Source organism: Ammodytes marinus, assembly GCF_949987685.1.
Source record: "Ammodytes marinus genome assembly, chromosome: 2".
Classification (NCBI taxonomy): domain Eukaryota; kingdom Metazoa; phylum Chordata; class Actinopteri; order Uranoscopiformes; family Ammodytidae; genus Ammodytes; species Ammodytes marinus.
This window is the reverse complement of record NC_137231.1, coordinates 18444829-18466701: the sequence shown is the minus strand read 5'-3', so window position 1 is coordinate 18466701 and position 21873 is coordinate 18444829. Positions and strand designations below refer to the sequence as shown.

The following is a 21873-nucleotide window of genomic DNA, read 5'->3' as shown; positions in this document are numbered from 1 at the left end:
AAACATTTTTCTCTACATGTAATTCTTGGTATTGGACTATTCTATAATCATATATAAAAATAAGATCATGTGTAGGTCCTGCTGCTTAAAACAACGACAGTGAATCAGTAACTTTTAAGGTAGCTTTTTTACTTCAGACAGTGTTCCAGGGATCCAATTTTCCAATGTTTACTTCTCTAACACACCCAAAGTTACATAGTGCTCCTTTAAGTAAGCAAAACACACTGTGTGAGGAGTGGGGTCTTGATTAAAAAAAAACTCTGTCATCACTCACCAGACTGTGCCACACCTTAAGGATGTCTTATCAACAAGGACCTGATAAGTCTTTGATAACTTCATAACTCTCCGCAGGCCGAGCAAAAGGAGGTTTTATGTCACAGGGGAAGACCACAGGATAATTTGCCGCGTCCACATGGACATTAGTGTCCGCAGTTCCCCCTGCCCCACATTCTTTGGCAGTGAAGCTCTCACCACTGTCCAAACTCAACACTGTGGACAGGAGAGCCATCCCACGTGATGTTTTTGCCCAGGTCACGGTCCAGTGGCACAGAGTAGTTGCGTGGCCTTCTTTCCACATCGCCCCCCTTCCCTCCTTCCCCTCTCTCCTACAAGCATTTATCTCTCTGCATGGTTTTGGCAGTGATGTGCTTTTCCCAGCATTTAGCCAGGAGAGGGAGAGAGGAGGGGAGAGGTGGAGAAAAGGAGGCCTTTTCAAGCAGGGAATGACGGACGCTTTATTAAAAGAGGCAGGGCCTTTTGAGAGGCTGGCCCCTCCGCGCTCCCCCCTACCCCGTGTGTCTGGCCCATTGTCACGGGGCGGTGGCAACAACCCCCCCACCCCCCCCCTCCCCTCCTCCCTTTGCGCTTTGTCACTGTAAGTCACCTCACAGACTGAAACAGGCCCACTCTGAAAAAAACACAGCCATTCTCCACAGTAACTATATGCTTTTTCTGGTATCGCCCCGGCTGTCACAAAACATACAGGAAACACAGAGATGGGCGTGACGTGTGCGGAGGAAGACGGGACAGGAGAAAGGGGGGATAAAGTTTGGGGGTGACAGAGTTTTTCGGGGCGCAATAAAGCCTGGAAGTTGGAGATGATAGATGAGGCGGAGAGCAGAACATAGAGTGTGATGGAGGATGGACGAAGGGTGTGAAAAAACTGATGATGAGGGCGAAAAAATAGAAGTAGCAAATAATTGAAGCAGTTAGAGTAATTAAGTTAGAGAAAATTAGGGGAGGAATGCGATCAAAAATGTAGCCAGGATAGTGTCGGGAAACCCGCGGCAAGGGTGCGGGGTGCCCATTTGTTTCTTGGCTGCGTGTGAAATGTGTGTCTTTAGATACAGACAGCATTCCTCCAGAGATAAACCCCTGGGCCCCCAGTGCCCCTCAACCCCCACCCATCCCAGTCCCTCCACCCACCATGCTTACTCAAGTGTGTGTGTCTGGGCGTAAGTGTGTGTGTGTTCGTGTTTACGTTGGACTGGGGTCTGCGTGCCCCTACCAGAGCACTTGCAGGGGGCAACAGAAAAGACAGCTGTGCGTTTGAGAGAAACAGAAAACGTAAGAAAGAGAGAGTGGAGGGCCAACAGGCATGCCAGTCAAGACCGTCACTTTTGGAGTGAGTACCACCATCTCTGCTGCTCTTGGTCTCCCCTCTTCTACTATCTTCTTTCCACTCTTTCACTTCATCCCTTTCCCTGCTACCCCTCTCTATCCATCTCTTCATATCAATTCTCCCTAACCTGTACGCTTCGCCACTGTCTTTCTTTGAAATGTTTTTGCTCTTTTCTTAAGAAATTCTTGGTTGCGGTTTCTCGGATATAATGCACCTGCCAGCGCTCCATGTCTTTACTCTCACAACAGACAGTAACAGGGCCAGTGGTTCTGTCACTGGCTTGGCTCCCAGTTTTATTCCATATTTACTTCATCTCGCAGACATGAATATTGATGTACTGGTATATAGTCTTTGTCCATTTTTTTAAAACAAATGTTTTTATGCCGCTCAAGCCTCTCTGTGTCTGCACGCTGCCTGCTAAGTACAAAACCTGTATTCGGTCCTTCCAAAGGAACTGTTTTGGAGACTTCGTACTGCCTCTGCTTTCACCACTTGTTCATGTTTGGTCTTAAGTGACAGTGAAGAAGGGAAGAAAGAGATGCAGGTCATGGAGACGTAAACATTGGTCCTGCTTAATAAGAAAGTGACCAGTCATTTGTAAACACATAGCAAGTCATTACTGCCGGACATCACCCGTCCTGATCAAAGTCATTAGACTTGGCCTTCCATAGCAACAAGGGAGGGAGCCAGAGTATCTTTGAGACATGTGATGCATGTTCGTCCAAGATTAGAGCAAGTGCGTATATGTGTGGGTGTGTATCGGGTTCTGTTTTCCTCCTTAATCTTATTTTTGACTTCCATTTGTTCCTCTGTTTGACGTTCAGATTGTAGGATGTCAACCAGGATTAGCTGTGGTAAGTAAACTAGAGGTTAGTAAACTGATTAGTGGGTCAATTAATGAGAGTTTTCAGCGTACTGAAGACTATAGACCTTTTTATTCTACCGTACCAGACAAGGTAATGGCAGCACAGGGGCACACGCTTACCAGGCCCTTCTGCCAGGATGTGTGTGCGAGCTAATTTTGTGTTGACCGCAGTTTACCTGGGGTAATAGTAGAAGAGGGCATTGATGATGCAACTCATAGAAATGTGCTGATTGTGTTTATCTATTCGTCGGAGAAGGAACCTTAGTACATTTTACAATGCTGGCATTAATTATGTTTTTGTAAACAGCCGAAACACCCTTATGTATCTGAGTGAGCAATAGTGGATGAAGTATTTGTAACTTATACTCGTGTAAAAGCAGCAAATTAGCAGTAAAAGGTTTTAGTAAAATCTTGATCTCAAGAAGTAACTGGTCATTTTAGAGGTCAAATCCATGTTGTGAGGTATACATTTGTAATAAAATAAAATACAATCACCCAAGCAAAATACTAGTAACCCAAAATTTGAAGCGCAGTTCTTACTTAGTTCTATTACTGTAATAAATAATCTAATGAATAAATAAATAAAATTAAAAAAATTAAATAAAACTCCTTAAAAAGTAGTGAAGATCATTCAAAATAAAATAAAACATATTTAATTAAATAACTTATTTATGGTCATATGAAGTAAATATGTTTTTCAGTATTACACTTCACTTTTATAGATTTCAGTTATATGATCGTGCATAACATATTCTTTATGTCCCTTCTTACGGTTATACTCTGTATGATTACTGTTGCGTTACTGTGTAGTGAAACAGAGGATGATTTACCATATCTTGATCCTATCCTCCATAGGTTCCAAACCGCATCTTCTCTCCATGGCTTTCACCCTCTTTGTCACACCCCACAAAAGATCACAATAACCATGACAATCTCATCTTCAAGCGCAGAGGCAGCAGCAGGGCCAGATAGAAAGAGACAATCAATGAGTACGGCAGGGACAAACAGTGGGACACAGAGAGGGGGAGGCTGGGAGTGTGAGAAAGTAAATAGTAAAAAATGTGACAAGACACTTGCCACATACAGGGAGCACAAGCAGGCAGACAGCACCATCCCAGTGCCCTTGCTCACTTGCTTCCTGTAAATGTGTCCATAGCTCAATGCTCCCACGGGTCTAGTTCTGACTGACTCTACACTTACTACATCTCTGTAGCCGGAAACAGCCCGTTGCCTGCTCAACCTCTTCAAGCAGCCTGATAGATAAAGGCAGCAGTGGAGGCCCGAGAGAATGGAAAAAAAGGATCAGAGAGGAAAAAATCAATTCCTTCAACAAATGCAAGTCAGCGGAAAAGGATGATGAAATAGCTGTTTAAGCATTCTTCAGTAATTTCCACATCCGCCGTTCAGTTTTCCCTTAAAATGTACAGAAACCCGTCCGTTGGCAGTGTTGGTTTAAGTGCAATCAAGATATTGAGTGGAGCAATGAGAAAGTGGCAGACATTATCCAGAATTAGGCTGGCGCATGCAGAATTGATGTTGTGAAAAGCTCAGGAAATTATTCCAAGTAAAGCAGGACTTGTGACATGCAGAACAAACGTAGGCACTATTCTTATTTTCACCTTTCTTCTGGGTGTACAAATAGCTGTAGTGGCTCCTAAAATATTTATGATTTGCACCTGGTGCTGGGACTGCAAACTCACGTGTGTGTGTGTGTGTGTGTGTGTGTGTGTGTGTGTGTGTGTGTGTGTGTGTGTGTGTGTGTGTGTGTGTGTGTGTGTGTGTGTGTGTGTGTGTGTGTGTGTGTGTGTGTGTGTGTGTGTGTGTGTGTGTGTGTGTGTGTGTGTGTGTGTGTGCAAAGTGAGAGACTCTGTATTGTGAATGTTAAATGAAATGCTGGGATATTCTAAAGTAGGTGATGGTCTCATATCACCCCCCCAAAATAAATCACGCTGGATCTTTGGCACACAGATTCTCTCAATGACATTCAGTGGACGAGCTCAGGGTTTGTCTCTTGATTGCATTGGCAAAACGCTCTTGGCACTCTCTTATGAGACCTGTTCAGATAACCTGTCTAGACTGTTTGTAAGGACATTAAACTCATTGGTCCAGTGGTAAATCTGATGGGGCAAGAAAAATTACTATTGGGATTAGAAAGTTAGCTAACACATCAACCTTTAATATTGCTTCATTTTAAGGGGTCAAAAGTTAAGAAAGAAATCAGTGGTTAGACTTGACTTGAGTGGCAACAAGCCTATTTCTAACAAATACTAATCGTAGTTATCATTAAACGTCTAACCTTTCCTTGAGCTTGGAGTGACTGTAGACAGTATCCTTTCCTTTAAATCACAAATGGTTCCCACTTTTTGCAGCTGACACAATTATAAAACTAGTCATGACTGAAGTGCAGTGACTAGTAATCAGGTTGTTTTCCACGTTGCATTTAGATCAAAAAAGGTTGTGAAAGAGGTTGTGTGTGCAGTACTGCATTACAGTGTCTTTCTGTAATTCTGCAACAGTGTGCACACAGCCACTTCTGAGAGAGAAGGGGGGGCATTTTAGATTTCATTCAGAAGGAGAGATAGCAAACAGAAGGTATAACAGCCATTTTATAGCTCACTGTGGACACATAACGGCTTGTTCTCGAATCCTGATCTTTACAATTAGAGCGCAAACACAGTTTTAAGACAGGGAGAGTCTGCTTTCTACTCTCCAGTATCGCTGCCTCACATCTTATTTCATCCCCTAACACATTCAATCTGATCCCATACAGAATGACCCCCCCCCCCCCACACACACACACACACACACACACACACACACACACACACACAATAGACACAATAGATCTCTTGTGAAAATGTTGATTCTTCAGGTGTAGTCCTGGTGGTTGGGATCTCAGTCATGCCTCCTCATGCATACGTACATGCACGCACACATGCGCATATTCATTGAGTTTTCGAACACTGCAGTCCACTAGCGAGGGGGTGATGTCATTCAGTCTGCTGCAGCGCCAGCAGAGCAGGCGAGCGAATGAGGAGAGAGAAACATAACAAGCAAGGGATAAAGGAGGGAGAGAAGGCAACAGGAAAGGAAAGCTGAGATAAAGACTAGGAGAGGGGACTTCAGGACAGAGGTTATTCTGTGATGAGATAGGGGAATAATTTTACATGGTAATTTTGAGCTTCATTATGTGGAACCTTGCACTGTCTCCGCCTGAGGACAGTTGCATGCACGTTACACAACAGTGTGTGTTGATATTGCTAATGTTAACAGTGGCGCTGCTGAGCAGGTTTATTGTCTGTTTCTTGTGCTCGAACAGTATGATTAATGTGCTCGCCCTTCTCTTGCCCCGAAGCTTGTCCCCTCTCCATGGAAGTAATCTAGGAGAGACACATTCATCTAACTGAGCCTGGAGACCAGCGAGACGTATCAGAGGAACCACCACAGAACATTTTTAGATTGAGCCTTTATGTGCATGCACTTTACATGTTTACGTCTGAGTTAGTGGATGGGTGCGGTCCCCCTGCATCCTTATCTCACCACACCACACACTCACCTCTCGACGCAAGCGTATACACAGAAACATGCAGCCTTACACATATGAATGCAGGACTAGCCAGAAGCAAAGCAAATTTGCGGTTACCAGCAAAGTCTAGCTTGAGTCTTTTCAGAGGGCTCTCTGTAGTCTTGTAAACTTCACCAGGCCTGTTCTTTTGGGGGGCAGTGAAGTGAGTCCAGGGGGGTTGGGAATCCAGCCGTGGGGCCTCAGTCAAGGTCACCATGGTGTTACCATGCGGGATCATGTATATTGTGTGATTTATTTTGAGTCTGCAAACATTCAACAGAATCACTATCTGACCTCTGTTACATTGTTTGTCTGTTAAATTCTCCAATGGATAGAGCTTTATTGTACCTATAGGTACAATTTAGTTTCCAAATGGTTACTAGACATTGATGAACGATTTTCTGTTAAATCCTCTCTCATATCACATCAAATTAGTCACCTGCAAATAGCCCCACTGCACATACAATTTCATGTTTTACACACACACACACACACACACACACACACACACACACACACACAGCACATGTGTGTCCGGCCATACTCATTCATGAAGATCCATTTGTTGGGATGGTGATTGTAACTTCAGTGAAAGGTGTGTGTGTGTGTGTCCGTCTGTGCAAGGATGGCAGGTGCACTGGGGGGTCAGTTTACTCTGCCGCAATTTTTGGGGCATCATCTCTGTTAGTACAACAGGAGAAAGAGGGAGAACATGGCTCACCAAGACAGCTTTGCAACTGAGAGTAAATGAATGCTGAGCCACTGAACAGACCAAACTAGTGAGTCGCAGTCTAGAGAGACATTAAAATGTGTTTTTTTGTGTGGGAATATCTTAACAGTGTTTTGCCTTTCAGCATGTGTGTGAGTGTGACTTAGAGGCTTTGTACAGAGGAGTGCCTCTCTGTGCATGAAAGCTAGAGACAAAGACAACTTTGGGGGAGAATGAGAATGGCTTAGAGGAAAGTGGCTCCACATGAGTCGGTGTAGTTTATTAATTTAAAGACAAGATGATGCATACTTTATGAAGTTCATCTCTGTGCCAGATGTGAGGAACTGGAATCACAGACATGCGAGCAACTTTTCTTTTTAAAGTGTTCTGTTTTCCTGACTCATTTTTTTTTCTCCAAACGTGACCTCTCTATTTGCACAGAGCTATGCCATTGGTGTCATGCTGAGGGTGTGTTGTGTCATTTGTTGCTATGCCTCTACTTCAGGCATGTGGGCCCTTTTCTCTTTTCAACTCACTCCATAAAAGAGGACCAACAACGCTGTCACAGCAATGGACAACACATCTCCAAGAAGTGTGTTATGAAATTTGAGAAAATTGGTTCCTTAGGCGTTTGTGTGGCACGGAATGGCTGCATTTGGTGTTCCATTTGAGTCACAAAAATGCTACCTTATGGGGTTTATACATGAGAGAGAGAAAGAGAGAGATGGGATGGGCATGAGCGGGAGAGAGGAGATTATGTAAATGAAATGAAAAAAGTGCAGTTGTTTGCCGCAGTCAAGCTTCTCCCTCGACCGCTCCTGCTTCTCCTCCCCCTGTGCCACATGAGTGATCATGTTTCAGCAGCACCCCAACCTGCCTGCGACAGGCAAGGAGCCCTCAGACACCAACAAAACATAGACAAAAACACCTGACGTGCCATGTGCTGGCCCGTGAGCCAGGGCACGCTGAACCTTCTCTCTTTCTCTCTCTCTCTCTCTCTCTCTCTCGTTCTCTTCTATCCCTATTCACCTTGTGTCTCTTAAACACACTTCTATTTTATTCACACACACACACACACACACACACACACACACACACACACACACACACACATGTTCATACAAAAATACAGACAAAGAGCTACAGTCTGCTGAGCAAGACAAACACTCCAGGAGCTGCCAGTATTATCACTTTATCACCTGAGTTTCAATTCACCAGAGCAGCAGAATGAATTGGGGACAACAATGTCGGATGTTTCGCTGAGCCAGGAGCCCAGTTTACACTCAGTGGAGAGTTTGGGTACTGCATTACTTCAGCTGCGAGCTCGTTGCATGCTCTCACACAAGGTGCAGAATTTCTCAAACTGCACTTTCCAAACATAACATTCTCAGGGACATAAGAGGAAAACTGATGGCTCTCTACTAAACGGCATACATGCTTCAGAATAAATATTAACCAATCTCTGTCTCCCTCTCCATTTTCCCTTTCTACCCCTCCACTTTGTGTGTCTCTCACTTTCTCTTATACCGCTTATCCCCTCCTCTCTCCCCTCCCTGTTTGGCTTGCAGGCTGATGCTGGCAACAGTTTTCTCAGAGCGGCCCGTTCTGGCAACCTGGACAAGGCCCTGGATCATATAAAAAATGGCATCGATATAAACACAGCCAATCAGGTGAGAGAGCTGCACATTCCCCAAATTGAATTAGATGAAGTTACAGCTTCTGACTCATTCAAGTTTAAGCCAGTGATTATTGTTAATACATTTATTTTTTTCGTGTCAGGCTGTTTTGCTTATCTGCAAAAAAAAAACCCGATCTTCAGTTAGTGCTTGTCAAAAATAGAAACATAAAAAAAGGATAACAGAAAGTGTGAAAGGAAAAGGCAGTACAATGTAGTTCATGGCATTTAAAAAACTGAAAAATGACCTGCAGTTTACACAGTTTACACAGAGAATTATAAGTTTTATAACTAGTATTATTATTTCTATATAAATGTGTGTGTGTCAGTTTTTGTGCATGATGTGTCTGCCTGTGCACTCAGTCATTCACTGTACTGTATGTGCATGCTCAGGTAGACTGTTAATCAGTGGCTGAAGGTGGCAGGTGGAGTCTACAGGGTCTCCGGAGAAGGCGATAAATGGAGCAGAGGCATCTCCTTCGCCCTGTCTCTTCCATCCTGCCTCCTTTACTCTGATGGATTTTCCAAAAGTGTCCAGAGAGAGGCAGCATTAGTGGGACAGCTTCCCTCAGGCCACTGAAACTTGGCCAAAACAGTGTGTGTTTGTGTGTGTATGTGTGTGTGTGTGTGTGTGTGTGTGTGCGTGCGTGCGTGCGTGTGTGTGTTTTTTGTGTGTGGCAGATTCTCAAAATTACATTAATTTCATTGATTACGTTCGTCATATGAGGTGGTGTTAATTACGTTTGATTTAAAGTGATTATCTACAACATTGCTTCACTTAATTTGCACACACGTTGCTTTGTAGAATTTTTTTGTTTTTGTTCATAGACAAATTGAACGTTTCTTGTAAAAGTTGGTGCATTCTTTTGTACTTTATTTATATATTCAGACTGGATACACTAAATGAGCCACTAGATGGCAGCAAAGTTGTGATTTTTCTACAAATATTTTAGCCTTTATGGATTCACAGGACTCAATTCAGTAATCATTGAGACGCGTAATGAAGGCTAGAGCCTGTTACATGTATAAAGTTGTGGATTATCACTTTAACTAAAGTGTGAGAGTATTGTTTTGTGAGAGTATTGGTTGTTTGACTGTAAGTCCTTATTCTGAATGATGAAGTACATCGTGGTGGGAGTTTGTCCAGGTGGACGCTTGACCTTGGCAGCTGTGTGTCCTTGCCTGCCATGGCTCGCTCACCAACACACTGCCTCACTCCTCCCCTCCCCTTATTGTGTTCTCCTTCTTCTATCTATCTCTCCTCTCAACCTAACGACTGCTCCACTACATTATCTTCTCTCCCGTTTGTGTATAGTTTTTACTTACTTTCTTCTTGCGTTTACATTCTCTCTTGCCCAAATCCCTCCCTTCCTTTCCCTCTCGCAGTAGAGTGATGGTGTGCTGTGGTCTCCCCACTCAGAGGAATAATATCAGTGGTATGGGAAAGGTCCAACCTCACATGTCCTGTGCGGCTGTAGGAAGGCTGTGTGAGGTCAGACCTATCCCACACGGCTCGTATTCTTCCCAGCCACGAGACCAGCGGCCTGCCATCCCCCTCCCATCCTCCCCCTCCTCCTCTCATCTTCATTAATCAAAGAAAAATGTCTCCATCCCGGTGTACCTTGTTTTTTTTTGCTAATGAGCCCTCAGAGTACTGCATGCGTGGTGTCCAGTGTAAGTATTTGCCTGCTTTGATTTGTGAGTGACTCAGTCACTGTGATTTAAAAAAAAACTGTTGTTTCAGTTGGCATGGCCTACATGCGTTTGTGTGCATATGTGTGGGTCTCTCTTTTAGATTAGGACATATCTATGTTCATAGTGTGTTAAGGACCCTCCAGTATGAGGTCTCCTTTGCTCTCTCACTCAGAATGGGCTCAACGGGCTGCATCTGGCCTCCAAAGAAGGCCACGTTAAAATGGTGCTGGAGCTACTCCACGGTGGAATCATTCTGGAGACCACCACAAAGGTAAAACCCCCTGCAAAATCATCCCACAGATAACACTTCCTGTCACCAGCCGAGCCAAGAAGTAGCTCCACACATAACCTTGTTTTAAAATCATGTGTCAGTTTGTGTTAGATTGAATAAATTAGATACTTTATAACTTATTGAGTCGTGAGTGTTTGGAGGTTCTGGTAGGTATATTTTGTTGCGTTTTGGACTCAGCCAGGCTCGCAGTTTCCCCCTTTTTCCAGTATTTATTGTTGGCTAAGCTAAGCTAACTGCCTGCAGGCTGTAGCATAACTTCAGCTTTATTATACAGGCATATATTTATCTCCTCATCTTACTGGCAGTATTACAGCACATATTTCCTAAAATGTTTAACTATTTCTTTAATATTTCCATTGTTAAAACAACACATGTTAATATGAGAAATCAGGGTTTTTACTGGGGCTACTATCAAGCCTTAATTCTCCCTGGAAAAAAAATAAAATCAAAACCTGTTAAGTATTTAAAATGTTATTGTTGCTACCAAAGCTAGCTTCAATGTTTCCATCGAAAAATAAATAAGGCTATTTGTCCGTCCGCATATGAAACCTCACGTGCACTTTGAATACACAACATAGGGGATTTGATATCATATTTGTGAGTGCTCTGTCAGATTGTGTGCTCTTCATCTCATGTACGTATATGTGTTTTTACAGAAAGGGAACACGGCCCTGCACATTGCAGCCTTGGCAGGGCAGGAGCAGGTGGTCGCAGAGCTGGTTAACTACGGGGCCAATGTCAACGCTCAGTCCCAGGTGAGACTCAGTGCTGCCCTCACTGCTGTGTTCACTGGACTGTGCTACATGTACTTTACTGTGAAGCCATAGTAGCAACTATTGCAATTCCATCTGTTAACATGTGTCTCTGTTCCTATATTTCTGTGTGTTGGTGTTTCCTCTCTGTGTACATCCCTGTGCATGCATTCGTGACTGTCTTCCTATCTCTCTGTTGCTGTGCTTGTGTGTGTGTGTTTGTGTGTGTGTGTGTGTGTGTGTGTGTGCGTCGTGTGTCTTTCTGAGACAGAAGGGTTTCACGCCACTCTACATGGCTGCACAAGAAAACCATCTAGAGGTTGTGAAGTTTCTTCTGGAGAACACAGCCAATCAGAGCCTTCCAACCGAGGTACTTGAAGGACTGAAGGGGAAAGTTTTCAAAGAGGAATCTCCCAAATTTCTCTATTTCCACCCATGCTGGTCCAGACTCACTGTGCTTTCCATTCTGTTGCGTTTCCCTTAAGACCTCTATTTCACACCTACACATTTTCTTTCTCTCCAAGAGCCAGCCAGTCCTGTAACTCTCTCCTGTTTGCTGCAGGACGGATTCACTCCTCTGGCCGTGGCTCTTCAGCAGGGACATGAGAACGTCGTTGCCCTGCTCATCAACTACGGCACCAAGGGAAAGGTCCGCCTCCCTGCGCTGCACATAGCAGCACGCAACGACGACACACGCACAGCTGCGGTGCTCCTGCAGAATGACCCCAATGCTGATGTACTAAGCAAGGTGTGTGTGTGTGTGTGTGTGTGTGTGTGTGTGTGTGTGTGTGTGTGTGTGTGTGTGTGTGTGTGTGTGTGTGTGTGTGTGTGTGTGTGTGTGTGTGTGTGTGTGTGTGTGTTTGTATACAAGTGAAGTGCAATATGAAATGGGCATAGGCTTTTGTGTTCTGACCTGCGAGAGTGTACTCACCCTGATTTGTCCCAGCAGACTGGATTCACACCCCTCCACATTGCTGCACACTATGAAAACTTAAACGTAGCTCAGCTGCTGCTCAATAGAGGAGCCAATGTCAATTTCACCCCAAAGGTAAGGAAATAACGTATTCATTTTGAAGGTTACTCTATGTCCTTGCAGTGTGTTCTCCCTGTGTGTGCCCGGCTAAGAGCATCTGTGTCTCTGCAGAACGGCATCACTCCTCTGCACATTGCAGCCAGACGGGGGAACGTGATCATGGTCCGACTCCTTCTGGACAGAGGGGCTCAGATTGATGCCAAGACCAAGGTGCAGCAGACATCCACCTTGCCGCTTCACAAGATCTTTGATTCCTTATTGTGTTTGTTTCTAATTTGATGCATCATTAAATAAATGACTAACAATCCTCTCTCTCTCTCCGTCCCCTTCTCTCTCTCTCTCCTCAGGATGAGCTAACTCCTCTGCACTGTGCAGCCAGAAATGGGCACGTCAGGATTATAGAGATTCTGCTGGACCATGGAGCCCCCATCCAGGCAAAGACCAAGGTAATCCACCTAGATACAAGTAAATAATTCATAATTCTTCACTTCTCTTCAAAATGAACTCCATCTCGTTCGGGAATAAGCAAACATTCAGTCAGTTGTTTTAAGTAAATAAAAGGGAAGTGTGAAGTGCTAAAGAATCCTCTTGCTGCCTCCTCTTGCTCCCATTGTTTGTTTACACTACAAGACAATATGCTTCCTGTTTTACAAGGGAAGAGAGATAAAATAAAATATATTTGTGAATATAATTATCTTATTTTTTGCAGAATGGCCTGTCTCCAATCCACATGTCAGCACAAGGGGACCACATGGACTGCGTCAAACAGCTTCTGCAGTACAACGCCGAGATTGATGACATCACCCTGGACCACCTGACCCCACTGCATGTGGCAGCACACTGCGGCCACCACCGCATGGCCAGGGTACTGCTGGACAAAGGTGGCAAACCCAACTCTCGGGCACTGGTCAGTGACAAACACACTTACATAATGAACACACTCACACAGTCCATTTATACATTCAAACAAAGCAAAGCTGCTTGTAATCTTTTCAGTAATGATAATCTTCTCTTTTCACAGAACGGCTTTACTCCTTTGCACATTGCTTGTAAAAAGAACCACACGCGTGTGATGGATCTCCTGATTAAACACTCTGCATCAATAGAGGCTGTGACTGAGGTGAGGGATATAAGAAAAGGTTGTCAATAACAGCTCACCATGAATATTTTTTTGCATGCATTTTCTAAAATTCTTCTCCTCTTCTGAACAGTCCGGCCTGACCCCCTTGCATGTGGCATCATTTATGGGTCATCTCAACATTGTGAAGATCCTGGTGCAGAAAGGAGCTTCCCCCAGTGCCTCCAATGTGGTGAGTTTCCCTCTGAAGTCTCAGATAACCAACTCACCTCTGTGCTGGTGCCGTTGTTGTTGCATCACAGACAAATCTGAGTGTGTGGTTTTTGTCTTTCTGTGCATGAGTAGAAAGTGGAGACTCCACTCCATATGGCATCTCGGGCAGGACACTATGAGGTGGCAGAGTTTTTACTGGAGAATGCAGCACCGGTGGATGGCAAGGCCAAGGTGGAGATTTCACACACATTTTACACTTTTTCATTGAGATGGGCGGCTGTGGCTCGGAGGCAGAGCTGTCTGTGGTTGCGTGGCTGGCATTTCATTCCATCCTTTGTCCCTGGGCAAGACACTGAACCACAAATTGCCAGCTGCATAGTAGCAAGCCTCTGTCAGTGTATGAGCCTGTGCGAATGGGCGAATAAGAGGCATACATTACTTTTATACAAATCCAATTTATGAATCCCATAAATACAGTCCCTTCCTCGTGTTATACATAGATTAAATTGTCTGAAAGTGTTATTCCTTGTGCGATGCATTTAAACATTCATGTAAGTTGATGAGCTAATTCCCACACACTTTAATTCCTACACATGATTTTTACTGTTAGTGTTAAGGAATGAAATGGTGATCATTTTTGGAGAAGCCGAGGCATTAAAAACAGGAAGAGGAACTCATTTTTAAACTTTTCACATTTGAAAAGGAATTCACTGAGTTCTGTGTAGCTCTTTACATTTCATAATGACTCTTCCCTTCTTGCCAGGATGACCAAACACCACTGCATTGTTCCGCTCGGATGGGCCACAAGGAGCTAGTGAAGCTTTTGCTGGAGCACAAAGCCAACCCCGACTCCACCACCACGTCAGGCCACACACCCCTACACATCGCTGCCCGGGAAGGCCATGCACAAACCGTACGCATACTACTGGACATGGAGGCTCAGCAGACCAAGATGACCAAGGTAAAGCTGGCCTGCCTACTTTATTTCTGCATTATGGCGTGAAGTTTGGCTGTATTGAAACTGTCAGCCCACACAGATGTGTTCCCCATCATAATACTGTGTCCACTTAATTCCCCATTGGTACGTCTGCAGAAAGGCTTCACTCCGCTCCACGTGGCCTCAAAGTACGGCAAGGTGGATGTAGCAGAGCTATTGTTGGAAAGAGGAGCCAACCCTAATGCTGCTGGGAAGGTTAGAGCAACATAAAGGGTTCTGTCTGGAGGGACAAAGAGTCAAAAGATGAGCAATGGTTTGTTTGATCTACCTCAGTCTCATGAGCTTTGCATGTTGTGTTTGCAGAATGGTCTGACTCCGCTGCATGTTGCTGTACATCACAATAACCTGGATGTTGTGAACTTGCTCGTCAGCAAGGGAGGGTCACCACATAGCGCAGCCAGGGTAAATAAAGAAAAAATATAAACACAGGTCCACACATTATTCATGCCTAATTGCCCAGTTAATTCACATACCCATATTCTTTCTAATCACGACTCATGTCTGTGCTCCAGAATGGCTACACTGCCCTGCACATAGCTTCCAAGCAGAACCAGGTGGAGGTGGCTAACAGCCTGCTGCAGTACGGAGCTTCAGCCAATGCTGAGTCACTGCAGGGAGTCACACCTCTCCACCTGGCCTCGCAGGAGGGAAGGCCCGACATGGTCGCCCTGCTCATCTCCAAACAGGCCAACGTCAACCTCGGAAACAAGGCAAGAAACATACAGATGATTAAAGAATGACATGAAGTTTACATGTTCCATTTAGATACAAAAAAAAATGTGATCTTGACTTTTTGTTTGATGACCTCAGAGTGGATTGACCCCACTGCATCTGGTGGCACAGGAAGGACATGTTGGCATTGCAGATATCCTGATGAAGCAAGGGGCTTCAGTCTATGCTGCCACGCGGGTAAGACCTTTTCAGTCTCATCATGGCAAATCTATAGTCAGAAAAAAACCCAGTAATTAACAGATTCAGGTTAAGAGAGCGTCCCCTTCAACTGTTGCAGCCTTATCAGTGAAGAAAGTACTTGTCCCATTCACTGTGCGCCAGAGCAGATACAGTGCCTAAGTGCTGTAGCATAAATAGCCTGATGAACTCATAGCCAAGGGTCATGTCAACATCAATTCATGGCTGACCCTAATGGGTTCACATATATAGATCTGAACCACATAGGTCAACTAACAACTGACTCGGTCTTGGCAAGCTTTACATATCCATATTTGTGGTGCTCTTGTACTGTAATTTATTATATTGTCTACACATTTTTATTGGTGGTGTTGTTGTTATTATTCACATCCTATAAACAATATATACATGGAAATGTTGTGGTTTATTACAGAATGACCGCCTTAGTGCAATTTGTATCACAATTCTACTGTCTAGATTTGAACTATTAGTCGATGTAATATTCATAAACCTATTCCACTGAATGGAATCAAATTAGAAGTTCATTAGGACTCTAAATGTATGCGACTGCTGTGATAATGTGTTTAAGACTTTCTACAATTTTTTTTCTCACACTGTCAGATGGGTTACACCCCTCTGCATGTAGCGTGTCACTATGGCAACGTCAAGATGGTGAAGTTCCTCCTGCAGCTACAGGCCAACGTTAACAGCAAAACAAGGGTGAGCGCCTCCCTCTGGTTGTAGATTAAACTACATCAGAATTAGCTTGGGCATGAGTCAGGCAATTGCACTGTCTACTGCCTCCATAGCTTTCATCAGGAAGTAACAATAACAGCACATTACACAGTTAAGTTCTTATAAGCTGTTAATGTTATTATGACGTTTTTGGCATTATGGTACTTTACATCCGTAACATTTGATTATTTGATGTTCATTGCGAGAACAGTTTCTCATTTATATTCAGTTGATCACCTTATCATTTTCATTTTAACTGACAGTTTTTATGATATGCAGTTGGTTTTCTTGTGATTTGTATGGCGTTTGATACGTTTTGATGTCATGGAAAATGTAGGCCTAATGTACTTTTTCAGGACATATACTGTAAAAACTTTAATAAAAAAAGACCAGCTGTTCTTAACAATCATTTAGATGTACCCTCAATGACATTTATACATAAAATGAGTAAGAACAGATTTAATGTCGGAATCACCCTCTTCCCTCCAGCTTGGTTACACGTCTTTGCACCAGGCGGCCCAGCAGGGTCACACAGACATCGTCACGCTGTTGCTTAAACACGGAGCTCTGCCCAACGAGACTACAACAGTGAGCATGAACACATCACATCTTCCTTTATCAAATGTTTCAGAAAGTTCGGTCCCTAGAAGTCTGATCGATCTGCTCCTCCCTCTCTGTTAGAATGGCACTTCAGCCCTGGCCATTGCGAAGAGGCTGGGCTACATCTCTGTGATTGACGTCCTAAAGCTTGTCACTGAGGAGACTGTTTCCATGGTGAGAAGTTTAGAAATGCTTCTATGCCCTCCGGGTACAGTACAACACTGTCATCATGGGGCCGTGATAATGGCATGGAAATAATCTTGTATCTGTAATTGCTTCATTCTTTTTTACCTTCTGTGCCCTGCAGACGACCACAGAGAAACATCGCATGAGTTTCCCAGAAACAGTGGATGAGATACTAGATGTGTCTGAGGACGAAGGTAAGAGCACTGCAGCTATTATCAATTATATCATAGAGATTCACAATCGCTTTTATTGCCAGGTAGGTTGACACATACAAGGAATTTGCTGTGGTCAGACCATGCACATAATAAACATAGTTTTGACAGAGTAAATCTATAACATAGATATAATATGGGTAAAAGGCATCTTGAAGAATATACATAGACTATTTAGAATACAATATTATAAGATAAAAACAATGTGTAATCTACTATTTATGTGGATGTTATCTAAATATTACTTATTGTTTACGAGGCTTTTTTGCACTTTGCCCTTTTTTTAGGAATTGCACAGCTAACTTTAGGTATGAATGTCTCTTTCTATCTTTTTTTGCGACATTCAGGGTGTTGTTATAAAGTGTGTGGCTTCATTTCAAGCTCCCTCTCTCAGTCTTTGTCTTCCGCTCTCTTTCTCTCTCTCTCCCACTGTCTCTCTCTCTTATCTGTAGTGGTGCTCACTGTGATGGTGGCTCTGGTTTCTCATTGGCATGCACCCATAGCACCCATATCTATAACCTTATATCCCTTAAATAACATCCGCATTATCTAATTCTCCAGGTGTCTTTTTTTCCCTCCCTGTTCTTACATTTACAGTCAACGTATACATAAAGATAATCCATTTCTACTAATATAGAATCAATTTTAATAAACCTTTGGTCAATATAAAAGCATTGTAAACGTACTCTGTGAGCTTAAGCCTTTTATAGTGGAGTAGTGTTGTCTATTTGGTGTCAAAGTGTTGAAATTCATCTACATTCAAAATTGTCCCAATTGTGGTGTTGATCATGTGCTGCTTAATTTTTGGTGTGAACTGTGTTTGCTGGCCTGGTGGTTATTGGGGCACTAGCTGGTGGACATAGTGAAGCAATAAGCCGCTAAAGAGCCGGATCATGTATATTCCTCAGGAGTTAGCAAAAAAGAGCTTAACATAGGAATGACTGTTGAAATAAATGCTATTTTTGCATTGTATCCGCTGGGTGTGTAAATAACCAACTTTTCGCCTTATCAACTTAAGAGTGATATGTCAACTCAGAGTCTGTTTCTGCTGCATCCAGGTTGCCCAGAAAATCCCTTATTACAGGCTTTGCAGGTTAAATGCCTGAAGTTTACAGCGCTTACAATGATGACTAGGTCTTGATATTTTTAGCCTTCTTATAATTCAACTGACATATTGTCAGCATGGCACTAAATATAGAATGTAGCTAAGTTGCCTGTCTTAAAGACACATCTCATATGCGGAACGGAAAGATGATATCGTTGGGGTCTCAACCGACATGGCACACATGCATGGTGCACAGGACAGAGAATATCCAGGACACAGTCTGCCTCATGTGAACCTGTGGGAAGTGCACCCACATGAGTCAAACACAGTGTAATGATAGCCACAACACCACTTTGGCTTGGACTACGTTCAGATGTGTACTAGCACAGGCTGTGCTGGTACAGTAACAAATGAAAAAGATACAGGGACGATTCACTTTTGCTGCTGTTAAATTCTCGAAAATTAAGGCGTGTTTCTTGGGGGTAAGTAGGCGAAAGCCACATCTTGCTCACATCAAGATACTGTTGGTTTAAAAGAGAGATCAGATTTTACTTGTGTCACCGTGTGTTTTGTAATGGGCTGATGCTGTTATGATTGTCTTTGTGATAATAAAAATGTGTTTTAGAGCAAATCTTCTCACATTCTGCTCTCTGAGGCAGTTGATGAGTCTTATACCTCCAGTTTGATAAGAGTTTTTTCACTAGATCACAATTTATTTTGGAATGCAATTATGCTGATTCATCCTTTTTTTTAGAGATATGGCCTTGTTCACATCTATTATGCTGTCGTTTCTAACTGAGAAAAAAATCCAAACTTGGATTAATAAAGTGTCGTTTCTGATTTCAAGTTAGTAATGTTTCAGAACAATCAATCAAAGGTGTTCGACTTAGCCACTGAGACTTCAGCTGTTTACTGTTTGGTCTGCTTTATTGTTCCTGTGTTATTGCCGTTCTGTATTTATTTTTTTTTGCCATTGATTAGCAGTAGGCTGTGTCAGTGTCCAGAGCATCCGTCACTAATGTCTCATCTCACCAGTCCAACCCCTAAATCACAGAGCCATCTCCTCTATCCTGGGTTATCATGTTTTTCTAACCCATCTGGTTAACCACTTTTCCTCTCTCTTTTTCTCTTGTGCTGTTTCACCAACCTGACCACCGTCTGTTCGCTCTCTTTGGCATGTTGTTCTCTGAAGGAGAGGAGCTCTTGGGGACAGAAGGGGCCAGGTACATGAAGATGGATGACATGAAAGACCATGATGACGATTTCCTCTCCCCCAAGAAATCCCTGGAGTACGAGAGAGGGCTGGGCACAGCGTAAGGGGGGCTGGGCAGGGGAAACAGGCGACAGAGCCGAACAAGTAGCTACAAGCTAATAGATGGATGGAGAGGGGGGGGGGGGGTATCCATAAACACTAACTAAACACCAGGGATGATCACTTGGAGGGAATGTAAAGGAACTTCTTCCACCTGACATATGTTTTTCTCTTTTTTTCGTACAACAGGAATTATTCGCCAGCCATTCCCAGGATCCCCCGAGTCTCTCCGGAGACGGTTAACCTGAAAGAACACGAGATTGATCAGGTACTGTATAGGGCAGCACGAGTAAGAGACTGCAGGGGTACTCCACCTATTAAATACTGCACTGCCGTTAAGTTTTGGGACGCATTTTTAAAACGAGTGAGGCTATAACTGGTAGATTTGCGAAGTTGTCAGTAGACTAACACAATCTTTAATACAACAGAGTAACCTCCATCTGATGATGAAAACTGTCAGATCAGGTTGAAAGCTCAGGACTGCTACTTCCAATGTCAAGAAACAACTTTCCCACCCACATCTTTATCGGATGGTGTTCAAGTGATGGTGTTCAAGTAATGAACTGAGTTCATGTAAAACATAATACCGACTGTGCTTTTGAGATTTGTAATGGACGGGTTGTCTTTATGTCTGTTGTAGCAACACACTCCACTTCCACTGCCCAAAGAATATGACGATGACTCGCTGATTCCCAGCAGCCCGGCGACTGAGACGTCGGACAACGTCAGCCCGGTCGCCAGTCCCATTCACACAGGGTCAGCACAGCAGCGACGCAGAGGAAAACATTTCATTTGAATGAATATCCAACCTGGCAGCTAACTGTCTCAATCATTGTCAACTCACAGGTTCCTGGTCAGTTTCATGGTAGATGCTCGAGGCGGCTCAATGCGAGGCAGCAGGCATAACGGTCTGCGTGTCATCATCCCACCGAGGACCTGTGCGGCGCCCACCCGCATCACCTGCCGCCTGGTGAAGCCACAGAAGCTGACAAGCCCCCCTCCACTGGTGGAGGGAGAGGGGCTGGCCAGCAGGATCATCTCCCTGGGTCCAGCCAGCATGCAGTTCCTGGGGTGAGCAAGCAGCTGAAACCGGATTTGTTTTTCTTCCTCTAAATTGACAGAAAACATTTATTATTATTAAATTGAACTTAGTTATCTCTTGAAATTAAAAGTTCCTACACTCTCAACAATATAGGAATATCCAGACAGTTTAAAAAATATATATATACGGTATATATTATTTTATGGATTTCTAGTAGCCTAGATTACAATTTTAACATATGTAACTCCATGTTTGTTGTGTGGCAGACCGGTGATAGTGGAGATCCCCCATTTTGCGGCTCTGGGTCGTGGTGACCGGGAGCTTGTGGTGCTGAGGAGCGAGAACGGCGCAGTCTGGAAAGAACATCGCAATCGCTATGGCGACGAGGTGCTAGAAACAATCCTCAACGGGATGGATGAGGGTAAGGGTTTTTTGACAAGTCACGCTTCATTCTCATGGTGACTCTCAAATATACGTATATGTCGCTGTGTGGTGTCGATTCTTGGGCGCTGAACCTCGTCTCTCGATTTCCTCAGAATTAGAGAGTCAAGAGGTGCTTGGGAAGAAGCGAATCCGTCGCATCATCTCCACCGACTTCCCCCTTTACTTTGCCGTGGTGTCACGTGTCCAGCAAGAAAGCGACCTGATTGGACCAGAGGGAGGTTCGCTGACGAGTAAACTGGTGCCTTTGGTCCAGGCCAACTTCCCCGAGACGGCAGTCACCAAACGGGTCCGCCTGGGGCTGCAGGTGAGATGGGACGATGAGGAGAAGGAAGGAGAAGAAAGACAGAATCGTTAATGCCTGTGTTGCCTGAGAAAAAAAGCATGTTGGATGTACTTTCAATGATCATTGAATGACCTCATAATTTTTTTTCTTCTGTTTTTTTTTTGTTGTTTATGTTTATGTTGCTTTTCACATTTTTAGAATTTCCTTGCCTTTTAATTTCACACAGTGCATGCACTTGGCACCTTTATACTACTGTGGAGTGCTCCTTTAGTGCTCATTTGTTATTGTTTGTTTTACCTTCTCACTAATGTCTTTATGCTACTGGCAAAATACCTGTATTTAGAAGATTTAACACATTACTTTGAGAAACATTAGTACAGTTTGTCAAACATTAGGGACATCTTTGTTACAGAAGACTGTTGTAGGAAAGACTGTTTGGGTTTATACCCATTATTGTCCAGAGGTTTTGGTATCATGATTGTCTAGAAAATGTGCTCAAAGGACCTTTTTTTTAAATTCCTTTTTAAGATTTTTTTTTTGGCTTTTATAAGACAGATTTGGAGAGACAGTTGAAATGGGGCAAAGAGGGGAGGACATGCAGAGAACTGAC

The 21873-nt window shown here is 43.6% G+C and overlaps 1 protein-coding gene across 1 annotated transcript in view; it reads left to right on the top strand.

Moving 5' to 3' along the window:
- ank1a (ankyrin 1, erythrocytic a) overlaps nucleotides 1-21873 on the top strand; it is a gene marked incomplete at its 5' end in the record, with an annotated part of 89608 nt that overhangs the window by 47367 nt on the left and 20368 nt on the right. Inside the window, 28 exon segments of the mRNA XM_080047050.1 lie at nucleotides 8329-8430; nucleotides 10303-10401; nucleotides 11079-11177; nucleotides 11446-11544; nucleotides 11737-11922; nucleotides 12124-12222; nucleotides 12319-12417; nucleotides 12555-12653; nucleotides 12917-13114; nucleotides 13229-13327; nucleotides 13419-13517; nucleotides 13631-13729; nucleotides 14262-14459; nucleotides 14592-14690; nucleotides 14799-14897; nucleotides 15008-15205; nucleotides 15306-15404; nucleotides 16026-16124; nucleotides 16629-16727; nucleotides 16821-16913; nucleotides 17047-17119; nucleotides 17425-17445; nucleotides 19375-19495; nucleotides 19684-19762; nucleotides 20135-20250; nucleotides 20341-20565; nucleotides 20803-20957; nucleotides 21073-21284. Of these exon segments, the coding sequence (XP_079903176.1) occupies nucleotides 8329-8430; nucleotides 10303-10401; nucleotides 11079-11177; nucleotides 11446-11544; nucleotides 11737-11922; nucleotides 12124-12222; nucleotides 12319-12417; nucleotides 12555-12653; nucleotides 12917-13114; nucleotides 13229-13327; nucleotides 13419-13517; nucleotides 13631-13729; nucleotides 14262-14459; nucleotides 14592-14690; nucleotides 14799-14897; nucleotides 15008-15205; nucleotides 15306-15404; nucleotides 16026-16124; nucleotides 16629-16727; nucleotides 16821-16913; nucleotides 17047-17119; nucleotides 17425-17445; nucleotides 19375-19495; nucleotides 19684-19762; nucleotides 20135-20250; nucleotides 20341-20565; nucleotides 20803-20957; nucleotides 21073-21284 (3363 nt within the window).